The sequence below is a fragment of the Hyaloscypha bicolor genome (assembly GCF_002865645.1).
Source record: "Hyaloscypha bicolor E unplaced genomic scaffold K444scaffold_56, whole genome shotgun sequence".
NCBI classification, from domain to species: Eukaryota; Fungi; Ascomycota; class Leotiomycetes; order Helotiales; family Hyaloscyphaceae; genus Hyaloscypha; species Hyaloscypha bicolor.
Genome location: NW_020194558.1, coordinates 512,912 through 535,816, shown reverse-complemented (window position 1 = coordinate 535,816; position 22,905 = coordinate 512,912). Strand labels below are relative to the sequence as shown.

Genomic DNA, 22,905 nt, shown 5'->3' with positions numbered 1-22,905 from the left:
CTTATTTGCTAACTGGGCGAAAGTCACGGGACTACTCATCAGAATGTATCTTGGAAATGCGATATCTTACTTAGTTACTTAGCTAATTCGGCCGATAGAAAGATAAGCTTCTAGCTGATTGCCATCTGCCCTGCGCTCCGTGCCCCCCTATTGGTGTGATGATTTATGCGAGAGCGCATGTGAACCTGCATGCATTTATGGGGGAGTGCAGCAGTTGCACTCCAAACCCCTGCGTCGGCCCTCTCCAGCCCCTTTCCATTGAGCTCGTCGATTCCAATTAGCCATGTAAAGGTCAGCATTAAAGTTATTGCTCAGGGAACAAAGCATTTAATTTCCACCAAGTGTGTAGTTGAGATCTCATTCCAGTATCCACCAATTCCATCAAGTCTGCAATCCCAACACTTCTGAAGTTGTCCTTGGTATACATAAGCTGGTGACCTGTCGAGTGGGAAATGTTTTGAAATCCATCTTCTGTAACTAGTCGTGTAAACATTGGTCTTTGCTACCCAGTCACGTCAATTTCTCTTGCATTCAGGCTACCTGATTATGACGTCTTGGCTAGTAAACACCGAAGATTATCCCTTTGAGATACCTATCACACCTCCCACACCGTGTCCCTCACCTACAACTCTTCCATATGTAAGTCTGTACCATAGCCTTGAGACACAATCTGTCCACGGATAGCGATCCAGAACTGTAATCTCCGCACCTTCTACTCGTTCAAGAGGCAAAAAGCTACGGGGCGTCAGTGTTGCTCTGCCTAGGTAGAAGCTTACGTGCCCTAGAAACATGCATTTACGCGTTTCAACGCCCACAGGCAACCTCACCGTACCTTAATTGATGCTCAGAACCAAAAGGACGCGCAGCAGGGCCAGCAGGGCCAGCAGCGACGTTCCCTTCTGGCATCGCAATTCGGTGAAGCGCGAGTTGTGCGAAGTGATGGCCGAGCTTGGTGGAGAGATGCAAATGATATCCAGTCTCCTGCCCACGCTGCTAGTTTTTCAGCTGCTTTGCCGGACCCGAGCCCGTTTAAATGTATGACAGAAGACTCCAAGACAGCTAGAACCCCGTTGGATACTGTAAGTTGACCAAACCCCTAGAGTTGTGATACCCGCGCTTACAAGACATATTCTAAGAATATGGGAAACCATTGCTCCAGCTACCCACCAATAATCTGCAGCTCGTCTCCGAATAGCATCTTCCAGAGAGTCAATTCTGACTGCCCCGGAGTGGGTTCGGTGAACGATGATATGATATGGTGGAACGAGGGCAGCGAGAGAGCATCTGTGAAGCCCTCCCAAGCTGGAAGGAAGGAAGGAAACGATGAGTACATGGCAAGGCGTGATTATCAGGGCTGCGGTCAGGGGACGCCGGGTTATGGAGAAGCATCGGCCCGCAGAGATCTATGCCGGTATGAGATACAAGTCGAGGAATCCTGATTTTTGAAGGCTCCTAGACACAAAGGAGAACCTATGTCCATAGCAACCTGCTCTCACAGCCATGAGTGGATATAAAAGTACAAATACTTCTTGTTTACATTCATCAAGACGTGAAGCCTGCGAATACCCTCTATCGAAGCGAAAACTTCTATCTCAGTGACTATGGTATTGCAAAGGTCGTCGACTGGTTAAGAACTTTGGTTGAAACGACCAGCCACCAAAAGTGGACACATATGCGCTTGGTGCAACTATTATTATTGAGTGGTTGGAAGGATTCTTGGATCAAGCAAACTAGGCCGGCTGCATGACACTAGTACCTGCAGACATTTGCAAGTCAGTGCGTTATTGCATCGATGCATGCAATGACCGCAGGTGGGCTATCTAACGGCGCTGCAGATCCTTCTCGAATTCTACGTATTGCAGGACTTTCATCAACTTCACAACTCATTCGAGGATTTAATCCGAAATACTTCCCAACAGAAGTGGTGGTTGTTGGCACGACATGCAGACGATTCTGCATGACCTAAAGAAATTGGAGAATTTGTTATTGCATTTTCTGAAACGGGGAAGAATTGCGAGTTGGCAATTGACCTCACGGCGCAAACCATAAGTCACGACGTACTGAAGAGCACGATTCTCTGCCATTCCAACATGTGATCGCTTTAGACAAGCGTTGATCATGGATGTGCCATGGATGTGTGGGCTGATTGCTTCCATGTGAACGTGTTTTTTTTTCTTTGGAGGTATGTGAGAGAAAATGGGTGGGGGTTAGATCCCCACGGTCGAATTGCGTGTGGCTTCCTTGGCGGGATTCTCATCGATGCAAGAATGACAGCGGGTTGCCTGGGCGAGCCGTGGCAAGACCGTTCGGAGAAAGAGCTCCGGTGCCGCAATCCCTGTTGGGTTGCCGGGCCCAAGTTGAAATGAGCCTTGGGAGCAAATACAGTAACAACGGTTAGGGATTACGTCGTTGGCTTGACGAAGAGAGCCCACCAGGCTTGAAGATCGAATTTCGGCACGCAGGCTCTGTTTGTGATTTGGACCAGCGCTGCTCACGGATGTTCCGATCTCAGGGGGATCTCAGTTACGCTGGAAGTGCGGTAGAGTGCCATAGTACTCCTTAGCCAATGTTGTCAATTTGCACGAGTACATGCAGGCTCGCTTCACAGAAGGATCCACTAGCCCATCGCCCAAACCCCCTAACCGCCCACCTTAAAGATATAAATTTTCATTATATCTTTATTATAATTGCAAATTCCATTGCATATCTGCACTTTATAGTATTTTCGATATCTTTATATCTACTTGTCCGTTTAAAACTAGAAGTGCGGCTAGAATCGTCTAAAGGTGGTGTTTTTATTATTTTTGCCTCGCTGTCAAAACCCCTTACTAGAGGCATTTACTTCTCATACCCCTATTAGAATACCAAAATTTTGGGATTCTTTTTAAAGCACTAGGAAAATGCTAAAATACTTTAAGAATTGCTATCGTTAATGACAAATATCTACTCAAAATTTCGGTTTTATACCGTTGTTGTAGTGAAATGGAGTGGGGGTATGAGCGTTGGCTAGCGGATCCTTCGAGCGAATTTGACCCCATTCCTCTGGAATTTTACGCCCTCCGCGGGGTCAAGGATCTGAAGCCCAGACTACAACTTCGAGATCTTTTGGATTTGTGTCTAAGTTTTGTTCGATGCCTATTTGACTGCATCCTTACTACTCCATGATGCTTAGGTTCTTCAGGCACTGTAACAAGGACGTATCAGACATGTAATACCCAATAAAGTATATTTTCAGCCAAACCTGAAAGTGATCGTTATCCCTATTGTTCGCTCATCAAGCCGTGTGGTTGCAACACAGACCAGTAGTGAAGCCACCAGTATCGACCATACATATTCGAGATCGACAGAACTGAGGGTCATTAAGTTTCTTCCCGCTTGTGGCCACTTGAACCCTAGCGTCCATGGATTGGCATTGCATTGCATCTGCAGCATCTCCAGAATTGGCCGCATACACTTCTCCTGTCTTCATTCTACATATCAAAGCGAAATAGACAGGACCTACCCGTATTCACGTGTCAATTGTATGTACGCTGTGCACTGAACAGCGGTGCATCCTGCCTATCCACTGTGCAGAAGGACTAAGCCCGCCCGCTCGATTTCAATCAATTGATCTTCCCCGCATGCCACAGCGAGTAGTAGTCGACCTCGAGGACCCGGAATAGAAGATCAATTTCTCAATTGGATTATTGAGTCGAGTGGAAGTGCCTATTTTGTCTTTGCCTGTCGCAGAACAATTTGCTTTGCATATCGTTGACGCACAATGCTGACTTTTACTGCTCTGTATTCGAATCGTTCCCCTCCTATCCCCACGCTCGACGAAGCAAGGGTCTGACATCCTCCAGCTTTTCCAGCTTCTCTCCCTCCGCCCCCAAAGTCGACACGCCATTGAAAGACTCGAAACACACGCACGGGCTTTGTCTTCCCTGTCACTCACTACCAACCCACAACATGAGCTTGCTCTCGCGAGGTGTGCATTTGCTTCTCGTCAAAGTCTAATTCGTGGATCTCACGCCCAGCCTGAGTTTATCAGACATCAAACGCCATACCGGAAATCCCCTTCGAAATCGAAGGCCAGCGCAGATTCAATACCATAATTTCGGGTACCAATTCTACACCTTCCTCAGCTCCATTTTCGCCAAATGTTTTTGCACACTGACTGCTCAGCCCCTTCGAACTCTTCAACTGCGGCTCGCAACTTATCGCTCGATGCCAGCTGGAAGGATAACGCTGTCAAGGGCCAAATTATCTTTCCCTCCTACGACGTACGATATTACAGCCAAGTAGAAGACCTAGAACCTCCAGCGAGCCTCTGGATAGGTGATTCCTACGCAGTTTCGCCAACTTCTAACAGCACCCCGACCAATGTATCGACACTGGAGTCTCCGGATCCGGTTGAATATGCAGAGGACGATGCAGCGGTGCGAACACAACCATCGAGGAATGTAGATTACTTATCGCATGCTTGGAAGGAGGAAGATATTTGGTCGTCATGGAAGCATGTTGTGTTGAAGCGGAAAGAGTACAGCAACAGTGCGAGACTGGAAAATGCATCTTGGAGGACATGGATGAAGTCAAAGAACAAGTTAAAGACAGTCTCGCCAGAATCACTCAATTGGTAAGCCTTGATAATTTGCGATCTCAGCTGTCGAGCGTAGCTGCGCTCTTGCTGACATCTAGTAGGCTGAGGGACAGTGATGTAACTTGGCTATATGGGCCGCTACTGACTGGATCAGACAGGTCATTGGGAATGCCTTCTTCCTCACCTGTCAGCCGTAGCCGCATTTCAAAGTCCAATTCCTCTCTACTCAAGCAGGCAGCAGCTGCAATTCAGACACAGCAGTTTTGTGACGCTGGACAAAGATGTGGCCAGACTGTTATCGGGCGGGCGTCTTCTGGCTGTGTTACGTTTCCCTTGTCTGCGAGAGGAGTGAGTAGTGAAAACCCCAGCTTCCTTCATTCAGTCTTATCCTCGGGATTTGAACCTACTGGCGCTGGGGAGGAGAAGCACATTCATTTCAATGAGCAGGTCGAGCAATGTATTGCGTTGGAAATGGTGGGTGACGAAGATGAGGAGCTTGGCTCGTCTGCCATTCACGATTACGATGATAGCGAATCGGACGATGGGGCCATCATGATGAAGAGAACTAATCCCAGGTCAGATTCACCGCTCATGTCGAAGAGAAAGGCTACACCGCTGGCGAGCTTTAGTTCTGACAGTAAGACGATTGCGATGCTACCATCTACGACGTTAAAACCCAGGGAAGCCCCCTTGGAATCGCTGGAGACAACACCGAAGTACAACAATGGCTCTTGGAACCGTGGCAAACTCTCCTCACACCTCTCACAAGAAGCGCTCGGGCTACTAAAGCCACCGACCCTGATCTTACTTGGAAACAAGTTGAAAGACGACGATGCGGATATTGACTGGCAGCCACCGCGTGCTTTACCCAGCTGCAAAGATAGCATGGCAATAACCCGAGAGCGATCCCAGAACCTGCACTCATCTGGGTCATCCTCGAGTCTCAACGGCGATCCACCAGGCATGAGACGTACACCCTCAGGCATGTTCATGCCCTGCGACGAAGACGAAGACGAAGACGAAGACGATGTAGTTTCGGGAGGCCTATTTGGGAAAGTGGTTGACGCCGTAAATACAGCGAAAGATATGGTATACGTAGTCTGGAATGTTGGCTGGAGGTAGTCGTTGTGAGGAGCTGATGCGCTTTACAACAGCTTCGGCGGGAAAGGAGAATGAGGGGTGTGCGAGTGGTGACGGCCTGGATCGATCACTTAATGATTTGAATATACAGCGGCGTACAGGCGGCTACGGCTGGTACATAATAATACGATTAAATGTTACTAATAGATACAAAATGAGGATGCCTCTGCTAACCCCTGTATACCCCTCTGTTTAGCTAGCGTAGCATTCCCAAACCAGGATTGTCCGCCCAAAGGAGTCATGTTCGTGCTTGACAAATACCGAGGCCGATAGCAATACTCCTGCCAAAACCCCGAAAAAAACATGACTTAATAATATTGCACACATTGCACTTAACTTTTCATTGCTTTTTAGTTTTTATATAATAAATTACTTATAATATAAGATATTCATAAGCTTATAAATAATTAATATACTTTTTAATTATTCTCTTTAATTTAGACTAATTAGAATTCTTTTAATAGAATCTTTTTAATATATAAAATTTTAAAGGTCTTTTTTTAATATTACTTTTCTTATTTAGAAATTTGAAACTATTTTTAATTTCTTAAAGTCTTAAAGTTATAACTTTTATAATTATTAAAAATATTATTTAATTATAATTTATATAACTATAAGAATAATAAGATTTATAATAATCTTAATATATAAAAGAAAGAATTTAGAAAAGACTTTAATAAAAGTTAAATAAAATAGCTATAAAGTAATTATAATAGCTTATATACTTTAAAGGATTTATAATAAGAATTTTAACTTTATAATTATATAATACAATTATATAACCTTTAAATATTCGAGTACTTATAATTTATAAATATTTTACTTTATAAATATTTTTTTCTTTTAAGAAATTAATTAATCTTTATTTCCTAATTTCATATTATAAAAGCTTATATTTCTATTATAGTTTATATACTTTAAAAAACTTATATATTCTTAATTATTTTTTATTTAATAAATTAATAAAATTACAAGTAGTACTTATAAAAGTAATTTTAATATTATATTATATAATTAAAAACTTAAATTTCGTTTAATTTCTTTTTCTTGCTTTTAAAAAAGCTATTTTTTAATAATATTTTAGCTTTTTAATATATATATAAAGCAAGTTTCTTTCTTATTTTTATATTTATTTAAAAAGTATATCTTTAAGATATATAATATAAATATAATATTACTATTTTATATAATAATTATAATAAAGTATTAATAAAATATATTAGAATTTTTCTTTATATTTAGTTTTATTATTATTATTATTATTATTATTATTATTATTATTATTATTATTATTATTATTATTATTTTATAATACTAATTATATAATATATAATTAGTACTAGTATATTAAATAAATAACATAAAATAAAGTAATAGGTCTTATTTATTTTTACTTAATTAAAAATATCTTACTTATATTTTATTTAATATTTATTAAATATATATTTAAATAACTTAAATAATTTAAATATTTCTTTAATATATTAGCTAGTATTTTTAGCTTAATATATATTCTTTATAATTATTATAATACTTATTTTATTATAATATTTTTAAATTAAAAAATATTAATTATATAAGTTTATATTATTTTTATAAACTATAATTAACTATAATTTATTAATAAAAAAATATTAATAATATAATATAAATTAGTTATTTAATTATTTTATATTATTATATAATTAAATTACTTTAAATAATTAGCTTATAATATATTATAAATAGCGAGTTATATAAGAAATATTAAAACTATAATATAATTTAATATTATAATAAGTAAGTTTAAAATCGTTAATATAATTAATTAAGTTTATAAATACTAAAGTAATTTAATAACTCGAGACGACTTTAAAATAAAATTATTATTAGCTTTAAAGCTTATATAAAGCTATTAGTAATAATTTAAATATAATTTAACTTATTAATAAAATTTCTATTTTAATTTAATTAATTTATAATAATATTTTTTAAAAAAAACTTAGAATTAATAATATAATAATATAATTAAAGAAATAAAACTTAGTATTTAAAATAATAACTATTAATAAATAAGCAAGTTAAATTACTAGAACGTTTTATAAAGCTGGAAGCAATCTTTAGATACAATATTAATACTCTTACGTAATATTGTAGAAGTAATACCGATAACTGGCTGTGAAAAGTTCCGAGGCAAATTACGTATAGAGGGAGGCGACTAACTACTCCGTGGTTATTGAGGATTAGTATATATAAAGTATAGGTCAAAAATAAAATAATTGAGTGTTCCAAACTAAAGTCGATTTCGAACTCTATTGTAGACTATGTTATATTATTAAGACTGTCACGAAAGCAACTAACTTTCCACTGATTAGTTGTGAATTTGAAAAAGATTGATTGGCACCTCGGAGAATTCGTTGGCTGCTAGAGCAACTTTTACGACGGGAGCGCTAGTCGCTGACTCTAGCTCAGCCCTAAAGCATGATTCGAACACTAAAGTTGTGGCTTGTGACACACCTTAAGGGGGAGGAGGCGAGGTAGCCACAAAATAGAACCTCTTCCTCGTTTTCCAGCCTTCTAGAAGACACCATCCCCAAAAGTCGGGCCTTCGCCCCTGCCCAGGGGAAGGCGATCCTTGCCACATGGCTTCGCAGGCGAAGAGATAGCAGCCTAATCACCTCGCGCGATTTGCATAAGCACAGCTACTGTAGTGGCAGAAACGCTCCATCCCTTAGTACAATCGGGAAGGGTTGAGAAGTGGATCATCGTTTGGGTCGATCCAACTCGATTGTAGGGAGATGCGAGCGAGCGAATCCACGTGCCAAGAAGGAACTTCGTTATTAATAATGCAGATTCATGATGAGTCGGGATGCCTCACCAGGCAGACTGAGGCGGATCGGCAAAGTTTGTTTTCCATCTCTTACATCAGCAGGGGCGATCTCTTTCGGCGTAGCCGCTGCAGCAGCTCTAGTGGTTGGAGTTATCTTCCTTCTGTTTTGATTGGCCCACGTAAACGAGTTCAAGTGATACCTTCACTGAGAACTCACGTCGGATATAGAAGCTCACAAAATCCGCATGGTATATTAGCTACGACGGCATTCATCGGAGAATCTGGTAACAGCGACAGAAAGTTCCAAGTTCGGAGCTCGTGATTTCGAGCTTTTTAACCTCTATCTTGGGCGTCCAATTTGGTCCTTAGAGACCCCTTCGCCGGCCGATAATGGAAAGACCGTTTCCAGAGCCCGAGTTAAGTCACCCAAAGAAACCGAGAGCGTCTAGGCCAAAAGTGAAGTCGGGATGTCACACTTGCAAGTAAGTGCTATATTCTATTGGACGGTCTATACGAAAATTACGATAAAACACGTTGAAATGCTCTACTCCTCTATGACTTGTCCAAAAGGAGTTAAACGGCTGAGCAACACCAAACACGACACACTGCAACCTTTTCAGAAGCTAGAAGGCCCTGATTTGTCTCAGTGTTCATCTTTACTGATTTCATGAAACAATAGGTCACGACGCGTGAAATGCGATGAGACGAAACCGAATTGCTTACGATGCGCCAACTTTGGTCGAAAATGCGCTGGATATACCTCCAAAGAAGACACTCCACCAAAAGACACCATTCCTACCACGAAACGGAGACTTCTGTCCAAGGTTGTACCTGCAGAACCTATACCGGAGCTTCCTCCGCCGCTTGATGCTCGGTTTACTCTCCTCTCTTCCAGTACACCGGCTACACAGTTCAATCCTGCTATTCCTCCGGGGATCACTTTCCAAGACGAAGCAGAACTTCAATATCTCTGCCACTTTCGGGACGTCACCGCCATCGAACTAGCTGGTGGATTCTCTCCCACACTGTGGAATACAGTCATCTTACAGGCATGTGACAATGCTGAGATCCGGCAGTTAACAATCGCGACAGCAGCTATGAGCATGGCTGTCTCTCTTCTGCCAGGAAGCCACTGGAACACTGCTTCCGATTTCCACCGTCAATACGCGTTGCTACAATACGGAGAAGCTCTCAAGGCTATCCATCGACAGATTATACTCTCCTGTTCAGACTCAGTGAGAACGGCAATGATCAGCGCGTTGCTGATCTTCTGTTTTGAGAGCCTTCAGGCAGACGTTACTCCAACCATGACGCATATACAAATTGCTCTAGAAATCATTGTTAAAAAGCTATCGAGCGAACCTCATGCATACCAGATTCCTTCTGCGAGATCTCTTAGCTCTCAGCCAATCACCACACCGGTCAACGACGAGCTGCTCCTGGCCTTCATGCGTATAGATCGTCCATCTCTCTCTCTTCTATGTCGACAGAAAGGACAGTCACCTCGCCCAGCAGGTCGAATCTTCAACCTCATCTTCCCAGCAGAACCCTTCGAAATTCCCATGATCTTCTCAGCTATCGAGGAAGCAAGAACATACCTGGATGATATACGGTGGCGGATGTTTCCTTGCTCCCAAGCACCAGAATCTATGTCAAAGCTATGGCAGAACGACAAACAAGAAGATCTAAGTCCTGACATCGGGGCCGTTCCGTGGCAGGTCCAGCAATGGTATCAATCATATGAAACCCCACAGGACTCTGCTATCATCAGTCAGCGGCTGGCACTCTGGCACGATGCATTCTCGCCACTATTGAACTACGCGATGACTCCCGCTGGAGAAGCAATGTTCATCCCCGCCGCAATACTACACATCCAAGCCTTGGCTGCAGAACTCGTCCTCACTGGCTTCTTCCCGCCTTCCTTCTCCGATGTCTCCAAACAACGATCCTCCTCCTTCTCGAATTTCCACTCCTCACCCTTCAGCGATCTCGAACCAGTGACGCGAACAGTTTCCGGCGGATCTCTCAGTGTTCCACCAAATGTGCCTTCGCACCGCCGCAGCTCGTCTCACTCCCCACCCCACCCAACACAGGAAAACACCGCCTTGTTCCCCACCGTCCACGCAATCCTCAACTTCTCACGACGTCTTGTGGCACACCCTAAGTTCTCGAAGGGATTTGTGTTCGATATTGGGATCATTTCGTCTCTTTCACTAGTGGTGATGTTGTGTCCGGATCGAGGGTTGAGGAGGGAGGCTGTCGAAGTATTCAAGGCGATGAGGCCGAGGAGAGAGGGGGTGTGGGATAGCCGTGTCTGTGCGGAGGCTGGGGACAAGTCAATTGTGAAGGAGGAAATGGGGATGGAATTTATTGATCCATCGCTGCGTTAAGTGTTGGGGAGTCTGAGAGTGTCTTAGCAGCGCTAACAGACAAGGAAACAGAGAGGACCGAGTATACGGGTAGTGAGAATTGCAAGGTGTAAAATTTGGTCGAAGATACCACGACGTCAGGGAAAGCGTTTGTATGCTTGCATGAACGTAAAAATACTATATTTCAACAAATGGGATTGACTTCCCCTACAAGGAGATTTGGATATGATCTCGCGCAGAGGCCGATACCAGTCTTGGTCTAGTACTGGGAAACTTGAGACCAGCCTCGGATTTCCGTCAAGGCTTCTTAGGTATCACGTCCCTGGGCTGAAGACCTGGTCTGGTAAACAGCTCTTTTTGGGTGTGTATGTAACGTCTAAAGAGAGAAGAGAGGAGCGGGGAGCTCGAGCTAAGTACAGGGTGCCACGCTAGGGCCAAGTCATGTGACGCTGACGTCACAACATTAGGACTGATATTCTCATTTCTTCTCCACGGTGCACAAGGAGCGATCCCACGTCATTTTCTGGAGGTTTTAGTTGATCCATAGTATCGCTTAAGCTGATCACTATTATCAAACTCTGCATATGCTCGTTTATTTAGCTGATCTCCTACGGGTTAGAGTTAGCATATGCTGAGTATATGGGTTCCATATACCGAGTATATACTAGAGCAATAACAATAGTAAAGCAAGATATATTCTAACTTACTTATATGCTTCTTAGTAATAGTAAAGGTTAAGCATATGCTAGGAGTATGCCTAGCGGGCGCCTGGCGGGCCATTGGGAGGAGGTCGGGATTGAAAGAAGGGTGTGAACGAGGACAGGTGTCTATATATCATTAAAGCTAGTATATACAGTGTGGTTTTTGGTGAGGAAAGTTGATCCATATTATGGAAAATACAAGGGTATTCTCGCTAATTGATAATAGTGATCAGCTTAAGCGATACTATGGATCAGCTACTGGCTCTATTTTCTTTTCTCCTCACCTGAGTCACCTAGAATAAAACATGTTTCTAAGCATATACACTAAAACAATGACTAACTCCACGACGTGGTCTAACATGTAATATTTTGCTCCTTTGCCGGTTCGCGCTCAACCCTTGTTGTCTCGAAGGAGAAAAAGAGGAAAGAGAAGTTACTTTTGTTCATGATGACACAGGGATGGGCTGCCTGGTAAATCTCTGCCTATTTCCAGGACGGCTTCACGGGGTATGATGAGTTCAAGGATGTGCCATGAGATCAGAAGGACGCAATCTACTGGAGAGTGTCGAATACAGGAGGCCACTGGACCAAAGGGTCTTGGAAAATGGGTCGCAGACAACGCTTCGTAAAGTTAACAAACTTCCCTGATGCCGAATTCCGACTCCTCAAAACAACCGAGGGAAACTGGGCGGTACACAAAAGCACGATGAGCGAGCAACAACAAAAATTTGATGTCAAGTTTACTGGTTTCATACAGTGTGGTGACGAAGAGTGCAAAGAACAAGAAGAGTACGTTCACAAGGCCGAACGAGAAAACAATGAAGACGCGAATCAATGCAAGCTACTATGTGAAGTGAACGGAAATAGTTTCAGTGGACGGTACTACAGATTGTTGAAGTCGAATTGTTTAGTGCTTCAGCAGGAGTTGTTCAAGGAGTGGCACGATGACAGACTTGTTCCTTGGTTGCAATTCGTTCCCACTGGCCTCAGCATGGATGAGCTGCCTGAGACTACACGCCATCTTCTGGACGATTCTGAGGGGAAGGTAGTTGGTGCATCGGTAGCAGATGCAGGCCGGTGTTGGTCGAGACGGGTGTTGAGGGAGGTTGATGCCACAGCTGCATACTACCGAATTTTTCTTGAGCACGCTAGGCTGTTAGATGATGATCAAGACTTGCTTGCATGAGGTAGGATTGTCGAAATTGGTTTAGAGCTCTTGAGATTGCCCCGTGTGGTGCCATTCTTTCCGAAGATTAATTAGCATTGCGAATGCGCCTAGGGGGTCTAGATGTTCGAACCGCGACACACTGGGGTCAAGCGAGACTTCGAATCGGCCCTTGCTATATATACTAGACCTGTACTATAAATTAATATGGGTCCCAGATCCCTATTAGCAGAGGCTCCATGAGTTGATTTATGGCCAACCTCCGCTTTAGTAAGCAAATTGACTTTGACATATAATTGAATTTTCTTGTATCTAGACAGCCTTTATAGCATTAATCCCATACGTTGACTACAGGCCCTAATACTCTCAAGCTATTACTATAATACGTCTTTTATGCCTAATCGAACCTCCTCGTCCTCGTCTCCTTCGCGCAAGGACCCCATAATAGCAGCCCGAAATCACCCCTCAAAGCTCATATTATGGTTCACTAGCCTCGATTTACGAGCCTCCTCACCCTTATATCCATATCTACTAATCCCCAACCGGCATCTGCTATATATATACAAATCCACTCTCAGCTTCTTAGTACCCTCCCTCCCTCAATCCGGTATCAAATCTATACCCACATTCTTTACTCTTATAAAATGGTGTAATATATCCTTCTTTCCAATAGCAAACTAATATATATATACATATATTGCATATTACTAACTTTATATATCTATTACGAGTACGGCATTTAGTGCTTGGAAAGCAAGATAGAAGGTCCCTTATAAAGACGATTTAAAGCTTAAAGGAGGGAAAGCTAGAATATAGGAGACTATAAGAGTAAAGTATACCCGTAATATACTAAGCCCGTAAGGGGCTTAGTATTCTAAATTTCCCTATATGTATTCCTATATTACTTGTTAGGTAATAGTATTAGGTAACCAGAATATCGAAACCTGAACTATAATAATCTATTTGTAAACCCAGAGCGCTAGAAACGGTATCTATATTTCGTATAATACCGCTTATTAAAAAAGCATATAAGATAACTAGAAAATATTACTCTTACTCTTGAGCTATAGGCAAATATAAGCCCTACCTAATATATAATATATGCTATATACTACTATTCTAGCTAATCTGGCCTAATTGCTATCTTGAATTTATTAAAAATATCTACTTATTTACTACCTTCCGCCTCTCTATTAGTGCCGCTACATAACTTATTACTACTGTCCCTGCCCCTTATATAGCCCTTGTATATCTTTATCTCTTTATCTCCTTTATTAGCCCTATATACTTGCTATCCCGTACCTGGCCCATTGGCTTTACGGCCGCTAATACTAATCCCAAAGCTAATAAAGCCAAGTAAGAAGCTTTCTGGTATGCCTTTGCCCGCTTGCGGGTCGGTACCTTACTTATCGAGATTCTAGATTTGGGAGTAAGAATACCGGAGCAGATATTATTAGAGCTACTAAGAAAGATAAGGGCAAGGAGGGTAAAAGTTATATTGCTATAGCCAAGGGGATTAAAGACGAGTAGGAAGTTTAGGGATACGGAATTTATAATTAGAAAACTTCCGGGGCCGGACGGAACAGATCTAATAGTACAAATAAATATTGAGAGAGGAAATCCGGGGGTAAAGAAGGAGAGGGGGGTTTGGAGGCGATTAAGGAGAAGGTAATAATAGTAATATAATAGTATGGGATAGGCGTATAATAGGGTCCAGAAGCAAGTAGAAGAGGGAAGGCAAGTGAGAATTTTATTCCGAGCTAGCTAGATATACATTTTTAATTACAATACACTTAGTATAACACCTTCTTATATATTATTTACGATAAAGTCCCTTCTAAATCCTAACTCCTACTTCTTATCCTCAAGCGAGCTTCTGCGATGTCCTGTCCTTATTAATAATATACCGTTTATGCAAGACTAGCCCGACCGAAAGAATGAAGTAAGAACTCCCTCCCAATTCCAATATACAGCTTCACATCCTTACACGAGCTTTTGCAACGACCCATCCTTGTTAATCGTGTACCCCTGTTATAAGACAAGTTCGACCGCCAGCGCAAAATAAGCAATGCATCCGCCAGCACCTCACCATCTCACGCGCACGCTGATATATACCGGCATTCTCGCTCTCCTGACGGTACGCACGAGGACAGAGTGATAAGGGAGCAAAAGAAATCAACGAAGCAGATGTGGTGTTCCCGAGTACGGGTGCAGCAAGATGTGCATGTATATTGGGCTAGGAAAATGAAAGAGAGGGGAGAGGCGTACAAGTGCGATGGCTTTTATATAACTAAAATCCTCACCATCGAATTTGCAAGTCCAAAGTGCGCGATACAACTCATCTGCTAAGTACATGTCACCTTGAAGACGACTTAATAAGTTGCAGGCATCACGCTCAACCTTCCTCCATCTGTATTCATACTACCATTAACGTAAGCTCCGCCTTTCCCCACCAGGTACAGTACAACACCAGCAATATCCTGAAAGCTGCCTTTGCAACCAGCAGGGACTTCTTTATAATTATAGGAGTCTGTCGAGCCGGCGGTCATTACCGAGGGGTATACTACGACGGCAAGTGTTGATCATCGACGACGTTCTCAGATCTAGGGGTACAGAACGACGAGGGGACTCTACGCAGACAAATCTTCGAAGCAGCGTAATTAAGTAGAAGTACAACTCACCTCCGGGGTTAATCACGTTGCTTCGGATCCCCCATGGAGCCAGCAAGTACGCTAGCATCTTGCACAAGTGTATTGCCGCAGCCTTGCTGCAGCTATACGCCAGCCCCGCCGTTGTAAACCGATTAAGCCCTGATATGCTCCCAACTGTTATGATTTGGCTAGTCCTCTCATCGTCTGGCTCGATCAGAATCTTCGTTAGGTTGTCCTTCTCCCTCCGACGAGCTCGATCCGCGGGTAGCTTCCCTCCTTCCCAGCCACGGCTCCTATTGCCGGCGTCTAGTAACTTGAGGAATGCGGCGGACACATAGAGGACCGCGCTAGAGTTGACCGCAAACGTGGCCTCCCAACCTTCTGCATTGCTCAGCAGGATGCTCTGCAGCTCCTCAATGGTCTCTGCATCATTCGCGGGCCGGTGGTTCGGCCCTTGCATGCCGGCATTGTTAATTAGCACGTCTATATATCCGATCTCCTGCTCTATCCTCGAAACGGCGGCGGAGACAGAGGTGGGGGAGGTGACGTCGCATTCGATGGGGATTACGGAGTTGCTGAGGCTGCTGGCAGCGTCGGCGAGGGCAGCGAGACGCCGGCCGAGGATGTAGATGCGGGATGCGCCGGTTTGGACAAGCGCGGAGGCAATTGCATGGCCAATGCCTGGTTTGGGTTAAGGTTAGTTAGTGAAAGCGGGGACCGGACAGGCCATACCGCTGCCGCCGCCAGTAATGACGACGAGATTGCTGGGATTTAGTGGGATCGAGGTATCCATGATAGTACTAGCACAGTATTGCAGGGCGAGGAGGCAAACAAGAGGTCGGTGGAAAGGATTGGGGTAGGCTCCATTTTCACCAGATCTTAATCCAACACAATTACGCTAGGAATGCGAGTATGCGGCTATAATAGGGGCTTATTCTCGGCGACATCCTTTGGTCACGGAGTACGTCCATACAGGAAGGTCCTTTCCGAAAAGAGATAAACGGCGCGTGTTCTCGCACTAGCCGAGAGTCCGAGACTGATCCCATCCTTAGCTATCGCGCCGTATTACCATCTCATCGGATGAATGTTACTCCAGATGACTCTTGGTGTTTAATTCTTCATTGAATTACTGTGGCCCAATTTGCTCCCCGAAGCTCAAGCCAAAATGCTACGGAAAGTCGTAAGAACGTCTACTACGGAAAGCCGTAAGGATCAGAAGACCAAGCGATTTTCGAATCTGGTTTTCGACCTTCGATATCTGATTTGTGGCACGTACGTACCCCACCAAAAATCGCCCGCAACCAAAATACCGCATTCTGCGGATATAACCACTATTGCACTCGTATATATAACTTATATAGAGATAGCCAAAATAAAGCTATTTACAGTTACTAAACGTACTAATATTTATATTTATCTTTGCTATAATATCTCTAGTACTCCCTCCGCCCCTGCCCCTGCCTCCGCCCCCCCTTCTTAATTACTATTAATCCCCCTTTAACTTGCATAGTCCGTATAGTAGATCCTATAGATTGCGAGGCATACCTTCCTTACTATTATTATCCTCGCTATTATCCCCTATAATACTCGAAATATCTCCATCTCCATTATCCTCTTTATTCTTATCCTTACCCTCTTCCTCTCTCTTTCCCTCCCCCTTTATTAGTCTCTTTACTTTATTACTTCATTTCGAGGGTATTCGTGGTTTTAAAAATTGAGGTTTTATAGAGGCTAACTTGGGAGGAGCTAGATCTTTTAGTACTATATTAAGGCAGTATAAGGTATATACTCTGCCGCTATTATTATATCTGTAATTATAATAGGCTCGGTCGAATTTGCCCTAAACTTATATATACTCCTGCTATGGGCCTTTAGGGTTCTTTTTCGTATAATTAATACAAGGTATAGGTACTAAATAGCCTCGAGTTTGATTATATACTGCCTCTAGGTTTGCTACAATCTTCGGATTATTCAAGTTGGCTAGCTTCTTTCCAGGACGAAACTTTATATCTCGAACCTCTGGTATTTTATAGATATCCTTTATAACTTGTATTATCTTATCGGGGATATCGAAAAGCTCGAGATAGTACTATTCGTTAGTAGTAGTAAGAGGAGGCTATAAGGTATTTGAGAAAGGAGGGGGGTTTAGTAGATTTAATAAATCATTATTCTAATATTCGATTAGTACTATATTCTAGCTTTTTATATAGGGAGAGTATAACTTACTACTTCTCTATAATACCTCGAGTCTTTAAGCCTTTGTACTTGAGCTATATTATATTACTTATCTTTACTAGACGGGTACAGGTTATTAATATTACTAATATTATATATATTGCGTCTCTTCTTTTCCTTTGAGGACTTTTTTGGTGGTATAATAAAGGATTATATTTACCTTATGGTAGGAAGGAAGGCTTGAATAATACTTGAAGGAAGAAGAAGAGAGGTAAAGAGGAGGTTGGGTATAGTATTATAGTTGAAAGAGAAGGAGGGTTAGTTAGAAGGAAAAGAAGGCCTTTTTATAATACCCTCTTCCCGAAAAGTAATTACGAATTCGGAGTTACCTTTATACTATAAAGGCCTAAAAAATATAAAAGAACGGATTTACGAATAAACTAGGAGATCGGATTAACCTTCCTAAGCTCTCTCCCTTATAGAGTAATAATAAATTCGCAAATAGAGGTAATAATGGGATTAATGAGCTAATTAGAAGATAGGATTAATTTTATAGGCAATAGTATCCGCTATATTAATACTACTTTTATAAAGGGGAATTATAAGACATAATTCCCGGGCCAAATAGGTAGGTTAGGTAAACTATATTTACGGGTCCGCTACTAGTATAATACTAGGGTATAGATAGAGAGTTCCTAGTTAAACCTGAAAAGTATAGGATTAGATTAGGAAGCCTAATAATTTTGGAATTATATAAATAGCAAGTTGCCCTCTCTAAATTTTATACTAGTTTCTCGGATCCAGGGAATTACATAGTTATATAATACTAAAAATAAGCTTTCTTTATATATAAGAAACGAAATATTAGTATTATTTTATAATCTAGATATAATATATCTAGATAATATAATATAAAAACAAGACTATTTTTAGTAGTTATAATATTATATTTTATATAAATACAAAAGTGGGGTTTTTATACTAGTATAGACTAATATTTAAAGACCGTATATTCCCTCCCCTCTTTACTCTTTATTCCTAATTACTATTACTATGACTTGCAAACTATACTATACTATAGGAACTAATAGAATTAATCCTTAATTATAGGAATGATATCGAGCTCAAATTAAAGAGCTCTATTATATTTAAGAGAAGACTCTTTAGGATATTAGATACGCCTTATAACTAGAAGGGTTTAATACTAGTAAGACTAGCTATATTACTTAATTATAATAATAGAATACTAAACTCTTTCCGGATTAATAGCAAGTAAAGTATAAGGCATATCTCCGTAATAAGAAGCTAGTTAAGATAGTATATTACCTCTGGTATCGGAACTATTTGCCTAAATATATGCTTCGGATCTTTAATTACAAACTCGATTATTCTAGGCTTAATATATATACCCTGAAAATAATTTGGTACTATTATAAGCTTTAGCTAAGACGAAATTGATTTAATACCGAATATATTAATGCTCTTAAGGAAGCCAAAGAATTCATCCTCAAGGAACTAAAGAGCGGTTAATTAATCCGGTATGGCTATGGGAGGATATATTACTGGATCCGAAAGAATACTAGTAAATTTATATTCCGTAAGGAGATATAGCAGATACTTAGGATATTAGACGAGGTAGGGGTAAAGGCGTAAGATAAGTATAAGGATCGGAAGTATAGGAGGTTTACTATTAAGGGGCCAGGTCGATATTAGTCTATAGATAGGTATAACAAGTTATCCTATTACGGCTTCCAGATCTATAGTATTATTAATATATATTCTCGAATAATAATTAGTATTTTTGTTAGTATATTAAATTGTATATAGATTACTATTCTGAAGTTCTACCTTTTCTATATTAGGGAATAGGGTTACTTTCCAAAAAAGTTATAAGCTAATAAAGGCTAGGAGATACTACTTATGGTAATTACGTAAGTCGAGCTCCGGCGGTTAGTAAAGGGTTACGATTTACTATGGAAAAAGGCCTTTACTTACGGGCCCTTAATAAAGAATTAGCATATCGAGATATAGTGGAATACCTTAGCTAGTGGGCTTATAGAGACCTGGAAATGGTTCTTTGAATCTTTTTATAATACAAGTATCTTTAATAGGGAGTCTTATTATAACCTGATTATTATTTGATTTATTTATATGAATATCCTCTACTAATAGATTAATAACTTTATCCTCCTTTATAATATTAGTCCGATTCGCTCTTAGTAGGCAAGGGCTAATTACCTCCGGCCTGGAGTTCCAGAAGAGCTATATGATTATTACTAGGGAGTTCGTTATTATGGTACTTCCCTAATAGGAGCGACTGAGTAATTACTTTCTGAGCTTAAAGAGGAGGTTATAGGATATAATTATATGGTATATTAAACCCCCGAAATTGAAGAGCTTTATATAACTCTCCTTGAAGATACCGGTATTATATATATTATGGATGAGCTTAAAGCAGGGCTAGATTAAGACTATATTAGGGTATATTGGTTCCTTTATTATATCCTTAAACTCTATAAGGAGAGAGTTAGAAAGCTCCTATTTAATATCGAGCCTCCTTATAGGGGGAATAAGTAGTTAGAGGCAGTTCGAGAGGCGGAATAGAGACTAGAGAATATAATTATAGTAAATCGAGGACCAGGGAATATTAAAGAGGATAATCTTGATAGTAAGGTTTCTATAGATAATGAGGGGTAATACGAGGATAATTCAGGGGGTTTAGAGAACGAGGGGATCTTGGATAACTTATTTAATAACTAATATTTGGGCTATAAAAGTTTATTTATATCAAGCTCTTTAAAGGTAATATTATAGCTATATACAAAGATATAATTCCTTTAAATTAATATAAGGGATTGCGTAGTTACATAATTCTATAGAATCGGCTGGCCGTAAAAATGCCCCAAAGCCGGAAACTTATAAAGAGTCTTAAGGGCTTTGGGGTATCCGGACTATTACTAGTACCCGGCACTTTTTGGGAAAAGAGTATAATACGTTCTATAATAGGTAACCTGTTATGGACTATTTAACCTTGAAGTTAAGCGGGAAATCTGAGGGCTAGGCTCGCAATTCAAGTCTTATTAAGGTTATTAAAGTCTTTGCTAGCCAGTACTATAGATTTAATATAAATATTGCAGGAATTCTATAGGTTCTATCCCAATCTATCTAGAAAACATATATAATATATCTCCTCATTTATTCCAACGTTTATATATAATTCCTGAGAGCCGAACTATTACTTAAGGGGGGAGTAAGAAGGCTGGACTAATATCTTTGAAAACCAAGGCCTTAATGAGTCTGTCTAGAAAAGCTTGCTAATTCTTCCAAAGATAACCCAAGAAAAGTTTGAGTTTATTATACGTTATAACTCATATAACCAGGGATAGGGACTGCTCTAATAGGCCAGAAAGAGTTTCTTATATAGCTCACTCATATAACCAGGGACAGGGACTTGAGTTTATTATATGGAATTACCCATATATAGAGACTCCTGCTATAAACTCCTCGTTTGGATTAATTAGTTAAACCTATTTTTGATACTAAGTCTTTATTAAGGCAACTTCCCGCTCCCAGAGGCTTTAGACAGAGTAGCTAATAAGTTTCTTAGCTATTAGCCAAGACTTATTAGCTAGAAAATCTATAAGTAGTAGATAAGATTATAAAGCAGAACTCCCCTAACTATAATACCATATATTTTACTATAATATAAGGTAATTGGATATGGAAGCCCTATTAAATATAATATATCTGGAGCTATAAGTAATATCTCGCAAGGTATAGGGAGTCTTAGTACTTAACTAGTACTATAGTCTAGCCCAAAGGCGCCTGCTATCCTTTATACCTAATTTAATAGGAATAAGAAGTACCCATATTTTAACTCGAGGGATAATTAGGACTTTTATATGGACTTAGGGCAGCGGTTTGCTCTATAGAGAGAGAATGGACCAGAATTACCCATACTATATTAATCTTTGGGAGGGATTATAATAAATACCATAACTCCTGGAATACTTTCGAGGAAGCTCCCCCGAACTAAAGTAGGCTGGTTTATAATCCCGAAAGATCTATAGGAGTCTTATATACCCGAGAGTATAAGTACTTAAGGTAAATACCATTTGAGTCCTAACCTATAATAAAAGGAAAGTAAAGTATATAAAACAAAATATATAAAGCAAAAGTAAAATAAAATATCCGGGTATTTAATAAATAGAAAGCCTAATTATGGGTTATAAGAACTAGTACTAACTAGGCATATATACGGTAATATTAAAGGGGAGGTAAGGCGAGGGAGGTGAGGCAAGGAGAACTAAAAAATAAGTTAGTATATATTTCGTAAAAGAGAATAGGGAGACGTCTAAATAGCCCGAAGGCAAGGAGTATATATTAAAGAAGTCGAGATCGGAGGGAGGAAGGCTATTTCTTATAAGAATAAGTTAGTATATATTCTAAGATAAAGAATAGAGGTACTTAGTAGCGGCCCGAAGGCTTTTGTAAGCGTTAAAGGAGGGGAGAAGGTATTAGAAAAGGGGAGGAGGTATTAAAGTTCGGAGGGATCTAAACAGAAGTTAGCCTCTTTTTGGAAGTTTAAGAGAGGGTACTCCCAAAGGGCCCGAAGGCGTAAAAGATATCGGAAAAGGGGAGGAGGGATCTAAAATTTAGCTTTCTAAGGAGCAAGTGGGTTAAAGACTTATAATATGGGAGTTCCGGACAAAAGTGACCCGGAAGTGGTAGTCAGGTGCCAGCTCTTGGTATTATTAGTAGAGGGTTCAAAGGAGGAGGGGTTTAGAGGAAGAGGGGTTAAAGGAGGAGGGGTTTAAAGAAGGAGGGGTTCGGAGGAGGAGGGGTCAAAGGAGGAGGGGTTTAAAGAAAGAGGGAGAGGTTATAGGTAGTCAGATACTAGCTCTTAGTATTAATGGAAATATTAGTAGAGGGTAATAAGATACTAGCTCTTGGTATTAATAGTAAAGTCGAAAAAATATAGAAGAAGGATAGAGGTTTTGGAATAAAGATAGAATAAAGTTATACTTTTATAAAAAAAAAGAAAGGTACTAGTACGGGGTAATTACGTTATTAAATTCCATATTCACTTTTGCTATTTATTAAGGATATATATCTCTTAGGAGAAAGTATTACTTAGTATTCCTAGAAAATAATAATTTAATAATAATACTATTAAAAAAACCAAACCTAATATATTTAAGTATACCGAAATAAGGTAATTATTTTCATATTAAAAATTAAATTATAGTATTACTAGATATAGAGCTATTTTAGTTTATAGACTAGGCTATATATAGAGATCCGAGGATATTAAAG

The 22,905-nt window shown here is 40.4% G+C and overlaps 6 protein-coding genes across 6 annotated transcripts; 5 read left to right on the top strand and 1 right to left on the bottom strand.

Moving 5' to 3' along the window:
* Window positions 1-1,059: 1,059 nt before the first annotated feature.
* Window positions 1,060-1,596, top strand: K444DRAFT_364902 (uncharacterized protein). Its single transcript, XM_024872219.1, has one exon. It carries the CDS (start codon window positions 1,140-1,142, stop codon window positions 1,437-1,439), a length of 300 nt encoding a protein of 99 aa, XP_024738075.1. The 5' UTR covers window positions 1,060-1,139; the 3' UTR covers window positions 1,440-1,596.
* Window positions 1,597-4,139: 2,543 nt separating this feature from the next.
* Window positions 4,140-5,701, top strand: K444DRAFT_662331 (uncharacterized protein; the record flags this gene model as incomplete). The annotated part of the gene is made up of 2 exons (XM_024886696.1): window positions 4,140-4,615; window positions 4,681-5,701. The coding sequence occupies 2 exons, from the start codon at window positions 4,140-4,142 to the stop codon at window positions 5,699-5,701; spliced, it is 1,497 nt and encodes a 498-aa protein (XP_024738074.1).
* Window positions 5,702-8,918: 3,217 nt separating this feature from the next.
* On the top strand, window positions 8,919-11,138 carry K444DRAFT_662330 (uncharacterized protein; the record flags this gene model as incomplete). The annotated part of the gene is made up of 2 exons (XM_024886695.1): window positions 8,919-9,010; window positions 9,208-11,138. 2 exons carry the CDS (start codon window positions 8,919-8,921, stop codon window positions 10,916-10,918), a joined length of 1,803 nt encoding a protein of 600 aa, XP_024738073.1. The 3' UTR covers window positions 10,919-11,138.
* Window positions 11,021-11,360, top strand: K444DRAFT_364882 (uncharacterized protein). The gene has a single exon (XM_024872218.1). The coding sequence runs from the start codon at window positions 11,123-11,125 to the stop codon at window positions 11,327-11,329; it is 207 nt and encodes a 68-aa protein (XP_024738072.1). The 5' UTR covers window positions 11,021-11,122; the 3' UTR covers window positions 11,330-11,360.
* A 776-nt stretch (window positions 11,361-12,136) lies between these two features.
* Window positions 12,137-12,772, top strand: K444DRAFT_479490 (glycosyltransferase family 90 protein; the record flags this gene model as incomplete). Its single annotated transcript, XM_024872974.1, has 1 exon — window positions 12,137-12,772. A coding segment is annotated over one exon (636 nt), but the record flags the coding sequence as incomplete, so codon positions are not given.
* Window positions 12,773-15,135: 2,363 nt separating this feature from the next.
* Window positions 15,136-16,242, bottom strand: K444DRAFT_587135 (NAD(P)-binding protein; the record flags this gene model as incomplete). Its single annotated transcript, XM_024878012.1, has 3 exons — window positions 16,147-16,242; window positions 15,445-16,095; window positions 15,136-15,326 (listed from the first exon to the last, which is right to left on the bottom strand). Exons 1-3 carry the CDS (start codon window positions 16,205-16,207, stop codon window positions 15,136-15,138), a joined length of 903 nt encoding a protein of 300 aa, XP_024738070.1. The 5' UTR covers window positions 16,208-16,242.
* Window positions 16,243-22,905: the final 6,663 nt, after the last annotated feature.